The sequence below is a fragment of the Ixodes scapularis genome, unplaced genomic scaffold (genome assembly GCF_016920785.2).
Source record: "Ixodes scapularis isolate PalLabHiFi unplaced genomic scaffold, ASM1692078v2 PGA_scaffold43__4_contigs__length_2004386, whole genome shotgun sequence".
NCBI classification, from domain to species: domain Eukaryota; kingdom Metazoa; phylum Arthropoda; class Arachnida; order Ixodida; family Ixodidae; genus Ixodes; species Ixodes scapularis.
The window spans coordinates 347,866-357,438 of NW_024609872.1; the positions used below are offsets into that span (position 1 = coordinate 347,866).

At 49.2% G+C, this 9,573-nt stretch overlaps 1 protein-coding gene across 1 annotated transcript in view; it reads left to right on the forward strand.

The window, feature by feature from the left end:
• The window catches only part of LOC8042020 (retinol dehydrogenase 12-like), a 52,346-nt gene extending 45,053 nt beyond the window's left edge, over nt 1-7,293 (forward strand). The window contains exon 6 of the mRNA XM_040213123.3: nt 7,108-7,293. Coding sequence (XP_040069057.1) covers nt 7,108-7,293 — 186 coding nt within the window. The remainder of the gene's footprint in view (nt 1-7,107) is intronic.
• The last annotated feature ends 2,280 nt before the right edge of the window (nt 7,294-9,573 follow it).

The following is a 9,573-nucleotide window of genomic DNA, read 5'->3' on the forward strand; positions in this document are numbered from 1 at the left end:
ATCGAGCAAGCAACAACACCACGGGACGACTGCAACGGCGGCATTTATTTGGATCAAAGGCCGCCTTCGCCGGTGCGCCGCTAGCAAAGACAACGAAGCTGAGGCACGCCGACGGTGGGCGAGCAACAGCACCGCCGGACGACTGCAACGGCGGCATTTATTGGGATCGAAGGCGCCAAATAAGCAAGAACAATTTTTATTTGAATCATAACGCCCGATATCCAACTTGGGGACCACATACCTTTGCTGGGTCTTTACTGTGAACTTTTTACAGAGACACGGGGTGCCGCATTCAAAACACAGCTCCGTTTGCAAAATATGGGGGCCCTGAAAAGGACCGTTGAGACCGCTACCAGAACCTATAACTGACGTAACGAGCACTTGACGAGCGGTTGGCGCATAAGTCGTCTTTATGCATGCAGGCAGGTGACGGGCTCAGCGCAGCGGATCCCTCGAAGTCACCGGGGCCGTCAGAATCCTCGCCCTGTCTGCGTCGGGGCTCTAGATTTTGGCGGCCGCGGCGACGAACGACTGGAATCTATCAGTGTTTCCGCGCGCCTTCTCTCTCCTCCAAAACATGAACTTTGCAAGGTGACCAGTGAAATGGTGGCTCTCGCGCCGTCCAGGTGAAAGAGAGTTTTTGACGTGGGCCCAGGTGCCCTCCACCGTATTGGTGTGCGCACCAGTGTTCGGGTCGACAAAGTGCAGCTTGTGGTTCACGGTGAGGTGCGTGAAACGAGCGTCATCTGCAAGCTTGCGATAGCCAGCCCAACAATCTGTGATTATTCTTGTTCCAGGGCGGACCCACTTGGCTATTAGCCCTTGCAGGGTTTTAGCGTCACGGGTCTCCACGGGAACAAAAAAGCAGCACCCGCTGCAACGCGCCACACCGCCGAAAGCCCACTGGCCAGGCCTTAAATACCCGCGATGGTACTTGTGCCGACCGATCATATATACTCTCGTCTAGTTCTACAGTCACGCCTTCGCCACCAATCATGTCTGAATGCTTAAAGACGGCATTTACCACAACCTCCCGACAAAGGCTCGCCCAATCAGTTATTGTCTTACTTGCGATATCAGCCGCCCGCTGAATGACGGCGCACGGTAGGTTCTGGCATCCGGAGGATGATTTTCATGAGTTGGAGAAGCGTCAGGTGCGTGCGATCCTTCGAAAAAGGAACCGCTTCGTACCGAGACCTCGCCCCGGCACCACTGAACTTTGACCGGCTTCCTCTTGGGCACCTCACAAGTCATCCACACACCGCACCCCCCCCCCCCCCCCCCCCCCGTGTAGCCATCCGCAGATCTAGCGCGGACTTGCAGCTTGTCATCGCAGCTTCGCACTTTGGACACGCACGAAAACCCAGGAGCCAGGAGCAGGCCAACGCGCTGAAGCAAATTAATTGCTTCAAGAGGGTCTTTCATGGCGCCAAGAAGACGGCACAAGTTGAACGCCATGGCACTGCGATGCTCGCCTCTGGAAGAATAAAGCGCCGAAGGGGAACTGCGTGCTTCTTTGCATTTATTATATTTATTTCATCCGCCATTTTATACCTCGTGACACAATTCTAACAAACTCATTGGTTGATCTGTCGGACCACACCATCGCGTGACAAAAAAAAAAAAAAAAAAAAAAAAAAAAACGCCAAACGTATGTCCACGGACGGCATCGTCACAGAGAAGGGAGCAGTCGAACCTAACAACAAAATGAAGTAAGAAAGTAAATTAAAATAAAAAAATAAGAAGGGAGCCGTTGGAGTTTCGGACGGCGTCTTCTTTGATGAGAGGAGCTGCTCTGGCCAGAGCGGCCAGAGCAGCCGTGCTGCTCTGGCTGCTCGGAATATTCCTTTTTTATTCTTTTTCTTGCTCTACTGGGTGCCACGACCCTTATTTGAAGCTGATTTGTTAAAATAATAGCAAACAACGCGTTGGAACGGAGGAGGTAGAGAGTCTTGGCGTCAGACTTTGACGTGGTAGAAAAGAAAAGAAAATAACGAATGCACAATACATACTGTATGCCAAGACCGTTATACTCCGCACTTGGCGAGGCCTTATGACGCAGCCGACGACCGTTAGGCTATTTATTTTGTTTCTTTAGATTTTTTTATCGTGACGACTACTCCACTGTGCCTCGGAGTCTCCAGCGGAGATCCGGCAGTTTTTAATTATTATGATTATTGTCGCTTGAAGGGTACTCTTTCTATGCTGCTTCGTTCCTGACGCCATAAAAATATGGCGCGGGATTACTTTGCACCACGTATAAAAAAAAAATCCATAAAGACGACTTATGCGCCAACCGCTCGTCAAGTGCTCGTTACGTCAGTTATAGGTTCTGGTAGCGGTCTAAACGTTCCTTTTCAGGGCCCCCATATTTTGCAAACGGAGCTGTGTTTTGAATGCGGCACCCCGTGTCTCTGTAAAAAGTTCACAGTAAAGACCCAGCAAAGGTATATGGTCCCCAACTTGGATATCGCGTGTGATGATTCAAATAAAAATTGTTCTTGCTTATTTCGCGCCTTTGATCCCAATAAATGCCGCCGATGCAGTCGTCCCGCGGTGCTGCTGCTCGCCCATTCGCCGTCGGCGTGCCTCAGCTTCGTCGTCTTTGCTAGCGGCGCACCGGCGAAGGCGGCCTTTGATCCAAATAAATACCGCCGTTGCAGTCGTCCCGCGATGTTGTTGCTTGCTCGATCGCCGTCGGCGTGCCTCAGCTTCGTCGTCTTTGCTAGCGGCGCACCGGCGGAGGCGGTTGATCTGACACACCGCGTTCGGCTTTGGCTAGCAGACGGCGTTCGTAAAATGGCGTCAGCTGTTGCTAGCTTCACGCGGCGGTACCGTGCGTGCTTCTATTCATTCGGCGTTCGTTGCCATGGTGACGGCGAGGAAAGCAGACGAACTTTTTGATGCGGAAGAACGCTGCGGCGTAGCGATACCAGGTGCGTTCGAAGGCCCTTCCCGCATGCTTTTCAATGGGCGGAAGGCGAACAAAAAGAGTTCGAAATAAGGACTTAACGCAGAAGGCTGCATTTCTCCAGCGCCTCATAATTTGACGAGCCTTGCACGAAAAGCATGTTTTTAGACCGGAGTTTGGAGATAGTTTTTTTTTACAACAACATGGGTCTAAAGTATCAATGTGCCGGCTTCGCAACCACAGTCGCACTAGCCGACGTTTCCTCTTTGTTCCACCGGCTGTTCTGTCAAACAAATAGATGGTCACTTCCTCCTCGTCAATCACTTCCAACCTCAGCTCTCGCGAGAACTGCTCGGTGACGAATGAGCGTTGGCTGCCTCCATCAAACAGACAGCGAGCAAGACACTTCCGGTCTCTTCCGTCTACCCATACTAGAGCCGGTTGTAACATTACGTCGTTCTTGTTGATGGCATTCAAAGACGCCACGGAGTGGAGCTCGGTAGCGCCGGTCGCTCCTTGATGAGACGGAGGTGACGTGCCACAAAGTGGAGTGATGTGGCATCGGCCACATTTGGCACAATGAAGGAATCGATTTCGACATTTTTTTGAGATGTGTCCTCGCTTCGCGCATCTTTTACACCTCCGTTCGCTCCTTAGCCGTCTCTTTTATTTTTACGATCGGAATCGCAGATTTACATTGCGGCGCTTCATGTAATTCGGATGAACAAATAGGGCACCCGTCTCTTGAGGGCTTGGCACCAACTGCGAGGGAAGAGGCAGACCCCTTTCCTCGGAGGTTGTCGCTTGATCTATTTCAGTCGCTGTGCATTTACAGAGGTTGCGGCTGGTCCCGTGTACTCCCGTCGTATACCTCCTCTCTGTTGTCCAGCTCTACGCGCATCGATTGCAGGACATCATCAAGATTTGAGCTTTCCGGTGCTTTATTGCTAGTACTCTGACTCATGTAGACGTCCACGGCCCAGTCAGCAGGCAAGACGCGGAAAAACGCAGCACACAGCCTCGCCCCGTAGCTGTCAGAGTGGATGTCCAAAGTCCTCAGTGAAGCGATGTTGCGATGAACGTGATCGTGTAGACGACGGAGGGCTCCGACGTCACTTAGCGCCTTCACTTTTGGCAGGTTCAGCAGCTGCCTGAGGTGTGCTTGAACAGCGACGTCCTTCTTACCGAATCTCTCCTTCAGAAGCTCCACGACACAGGCGTAGCTGTTCTCCGTTGCTTGAATGCCGCCTTGCCCGTCAGCAACGTCCGCAGGAATAAAAACTTCTCCACACCGGACAGCTCCCTGGAGGGAAGCCAAGTCAACTTCTCACCGTCAAACCGTTGGAGTTCGAGCTTTGGTAGTTTAAGCTGTCCAGCTCGGCTCTGGGTTTGAGTGGTCGATCGTTCTGCGGTCTCGGCGATCCTGCTCTCGATAGATGACGATGTCCTTGTCTCTAGGCATCCAAGACGTGCCCGCATTCGTATGAGTACACTTTGTGTCTCCCTGACGACCCTGTATTCTTCGGCGAGGTTCTCGTTCGTTACGTGGACCTCGATGAGCGCATCTTGCTTCTTGAGTTCCCTTGCCAGGGCATCCAGCTCGTCCGTTATTTCTGCGACGCGTTCCTGTGATGGGACCTAAAGTTCCAATTGCCACCGCATCTTGAATCTTTTCGCTTAGATGTTTGATTTCGGCTTGCGTCACCAACCTTTTCGCCTGGAGCCGCCCTGTGTTCGTTGATCGCTGATTTCTTATGGTCGCGGGATTCCCGGGTTTTGGCACCAAAATGTTCGATAATTTAAATTACTCTGGTTTGCAAACAAGATATTGCCGCGCGCGCAGCTAGCCAAGTAGGCAGCGCGCGCGTGGCCTAACGGTTATCGCGCTTTCCTTCCACGCAGAAGGCCAGGGTTCGATTCCTGGCCGCGGCTACGCATTTTTGTTGACACTGTAATGTGAAGTTCTGGTGAATTCGAGAACCGTCTTGGCTGATTCAAGGTTAGAATGTTCTACGCGCCGAACCTTCTACGCCGAACGACCCGGAAACCCACGAGCGTACATAGGTGATTCCGCAAGGAGACCGTAGTCAGTTTTCGCCCCAGCGTTCGACTCTGCTGCAACGCCGACTTCGACGCCCGCGACGCTCTGTTATTATCTTTTGTTCCCTTTTATATTTGGCACAAGTTCGCCACATTAAACGTTTCTTTCATCCTGTTTATTTCTTGTTTTTTTGGTCACCACCCGTGACAATGTATTTACAGTTGAGACAGGGGGGGGGGGGGGGGGGGGGCGGCGGCTCTTGAAGGTTGATGTCGTATCGACCAACGGTTCCAACTCGAGATGGTAGCCTTTTTTCTTCTTCTCATCTTAGCCGATGCTCCTTGGTCTCTTTTCTTGCGAGGTGTGTAGTCGGGCGCGTATCCACATTTAGAGGGAAATGTCCTCAATATTTGATATTACTAGACCACTCATTGGAAAACTCGTCCTTGAAACCCGGACCGTTCGCGTCCACCGAGATCGAACTAAATACCATTACAGCGCCGCCCTTTTGCGGCAAGTCAAAACTTGAAAGTTGCTTTGCCTTGCAGTTCCCGGAGTGGCCGTTGCGAGAGAAATGGCGGCGTTGTGATCGCGCCTATACTCTGTTTCACCTTATGTTGTACCACAGAGAAGACTAGAAGCGCGAGCTCGTAGCGTTGGGAGCTGCTCTTAACGCATGAGAGCTTGTGCCGCCGAGATGTGCCCTAGAGCAAGGAGCTCGCGCTTGTAGCCTTTCCTGTGGTACATCATAAGGTGAAACAGAGTATAGTTCGATTCTTGAGTACGGATCGGAGCCACTTTTTCAAAGCGGGCTCCTGTGGCAGTTTCCCAACTGAGCTGTTCTAGCAACGTTACTTGGTGCACCTCTCAGCTGGGGTTGTTAGGCTTGTGTACAGTGTAATACCGGACAAGTTAGTTGAGCTCAATGACAGTTGGGAGATGCCAACGATCTTCGGCTTAATGACAGATGAGAGCGCTAGTGCAACTAGGGTACGTTGACTGGTTGATTCCTTGAACCATAGTTAACTTCGAAGAATTTGGGTCATTTTTGCACGAAAGTATTAAGTTGTCTTAAGGCTCGTTCTTACTGCTTACGACCAAATGCGTTACGACCTCTTGTGATCTCTTATAATAAGAATACGCACTGGAGGAATCTATCAGGTAGTCGTGGAACACTTGATGTTTGCATTATCCTTTTTTTACGAAGGATTCTTTCACTATCCTCTTGAAAAACATTTGACAATGTTACAAACAATCATTTATCAAAAAAAGTACGTACATTTGACTTAAAAAAATGTTGCAAACCTTCGCTATAGTGAAATGCAACTCCGGGGAAACCTCATATAGATGGCGCCAGCATGCCAGTGTGTTCTCAAGAGGTTTCATGCACTCGGTCGTAAGCAGACACCAGTGTGTAAACTAGCTTTTAGAAGTTAGTTGATCGCCTTAGTTTTTTTTTTTTTATTTTAGTCAAATTAGACAATACATTTTGTCTGGAGTAACAATGCAAAAGACTAGAAGGTCTGACGAGACCTCAGTACCGCTACATAAATAAAATATTAAAAAGACAATAAAACTCGTCGACAGCAGAGCACGCTAAAACAAGAAGCGCTCTTAAATAAAATATAATAAATAACAAAATATGCATATCAACGACATTTATATAGTACACATATTTGATACTAAAAACTATACTATAATACTATAAAACAAGGACGCATAAAAAAAGCAGGGAGGGCAAATAGGATAAAACCAGATATTTCAGACCAGTTTCGAACATTTATTGGCAACAGAGTTTCGTTCACTATGATTGTGTATGTGTTTAGTGATATACACTTGATGTAATACGTGTATGAAGATGTGTATGTGTGTGTTTTAAGGAAGTTTGGAATTTGAAAAGAGAGTATTTGTCTACTTATGTCTGTCCTGATTTCGGGGAGTATATTCTTGTCATTTCGAGTCTTGTAATGGTGGTCGGATCTAGTGCATGCAGATGGATGGCTAGGTTGTTGAAGTCTATGGTCATGGAATGTGTAGCCGAAGGTCAAGTAGACAGGAGTTCTACCGAACGTCAAGTAGACAGCAGTTTTACCGAACGTCAAGTAGACCGGAGGATCACTGATCATTCTGCGAAATGTTTGTCCTTTTCCTCCAGAACGTTAAGCAGGGATCCGAAACGACCGTTTACCTGGCTGTTTCCGAAGACGTAGAGACCATCAGCGGTAAGTATTTTTCGGACTGCAAGAAGTCTTTCGCCGTCCCTTGGGCCACCGACCGGATCAAGGCAAAACAACTCTGGGAAGAATCGCTGAAGATGACCAAGGTCAAAGAAGCGGTGTGATGGAGACAGCTGCGTGCGCCGTCTACCTTCGATCGGCTCTTCCGTTGTGCCTTTGGACTGTCAACCGCTCTTGTATAACCCCCCATATTTGATCTCATGGCATCCAAAGTTCCGCCTGACGGGAAGTTGATCATCCCGTGGGTGGGACAAGAGTTTGTTCGTGTTATGCGAGCTCAGTAGCTAATAATTCTGGTGGACAACTCTAGTGTGAACGGGTTAGTGGTTTTTATAGGTTTGCTTTCTCAGTGGAATATCTTTTTATTTTTTTTTTACGCATACTACGTTTTTTACAGCGCGTGAAGGGGGTGCAAAGTTTGTAGGTCGCTGTCAAAAAAAAAAACGTTGCCGCGGAGATGACGTGACACGGATAACACCTGACGGCGCGCCACCTGCTGCCGAGAACAGCGCAGTGCGCACGCGCGTCCCTTCTTATCTGCTGGCCTGCTCGTTAGCTCGCCTTCAACGCGACGCGCTCCTGTCTGATTGAAACGGCGATAGACGCCGCTCCTGCAGCCGTGATTCCGCAATCTTCGCTCATCGACTGCGGAGTAGACAGCGGCCGAGCGGCAGAGCTCGCGTGCTCTGGGGCACGGGCAGTTCACGCGAGTCTCTCGCTGGACTCGGCGAAGTATTAACCCCCCTCTCATTTCTTGTGCCACTACTTTAGTTCAACCCACACGTAGTTCTATGGAAATATGTGCAGCATAGTACACCTATGCACCGTCGAATCTTTTTTTTTTTTTCTTTGTTTGTGGTAACGAGACGCACTGCCTGAAATAAAATGACTTTTTCCACTTACATCGTATGCCCATCATCGAAAGAGTTGCCGATTCGGTTTAGACCGAGATGTTTGTGACAGCTCTTTATGTATTGCTTTAACTTGAGAACGTAAAAATGACTGTACTACTATTAGATGGATTCCTTGCTTGCTTCTGACGGCCAAAAATCTGGCCCCTGGAGCGATTATGCGGCGAAGGGGAGACGAACTTCGCCCGGTGGCACGTTCGCTTGACACGCGGAGCAATTAACAACCACAGTTCTTTCGCCACGCGCAGAGCAAACGCTGCCGTGAAATAATCCTTCGGTTTATCTCAGAAGCACTTATATAGGCGTTTTGGAGGCAAGCATGACGAGTCTGACATGTGGGTAGTTGAATGTTTATGCCCCTGGTGAACAGAACAGACGGGGCAACTGACTACAAACAGGGGTAAAAGTAGGATGCCTCAATCGCAGAGGCACGTGAGCTTGAAGGTCGGAAGCTTGTGGAGGCGACATGATGCCACCAGGGCCCGTTTGATCGAAGTGCTAACCGCGGCTAAAGTTAGCCGCAGTACCTAGGAGAGGGATTTTTAAATCACGTGACCGGTGTTGGTAGGGATGCGGGGAAACATGGGGGCGGTGCCCCGGTGAGTGAGCGCCGCTCGCTTTGGAACTAATGTGTCGTTGTATCGGCAATATCGGGCGCGTTAGTCAGCAACGAATGTCGCAGGAGGCTTTCGCTTTGCCTTACCTCACTTAATTTGCAAAGCATGAGCAATGCTCTCGCCTGATTTTTTTAAATTGTCTTTCGATTATGGCCATTCCTAAGCCTAAATGAACGCGACAATTGTCGGCATGGCAACGTCTTTAGAAAGCGATTGACTTGACTCAATCGGCCGGTATTGATAGAAAAGAAAAGCAGTCAGCGTTTCAATAGTCATTTTTTTCGAAATTACCCGAGCCTTGAGGAGAACGTTGGAAGTGTAATTCTACAGTCCGCGCGAGCTGGCCTTTCTTTTATAAAAGATTCGAAGTAAATAATCATAATAAGGTTTTGACGAACGCGCGTGTAAGGCAAAATTATTTTTAGACTCTTTGCTTTAGAACAGTTACTACTGCAGACGCCAGCACGTGCAACGCGTGTAACTACACTCGTAGCATGCACCTCGGTGCTTGGGAAATTTAGAAAAAGGTCTATTGGGACGCTGTTTGCTTTTGTGTGCTATCAATACCCGGCTAATTGAGTCAAGGCAATTCACTTTCCAAAGACGTCGCCATGCCGACAATAATTATCGCCTTCATTTTGGCTTAGGAATGGCCAGAATCGAAAGACTATCTAAGAAATGCGACAAGCTCAATTCTCATGATTTGCGATTTAAGTGAAATAAGGCAAAGCGAAAGCCTCCTGCACCATTCGTTGCTGACTAACGCGCCCTACATTGCAGCAGCAACGACGTATAAGTTCCAAACCGAGCGGCGCTCACTCACCGGGGCATCGCCATATTTCCCCGCATCCATACC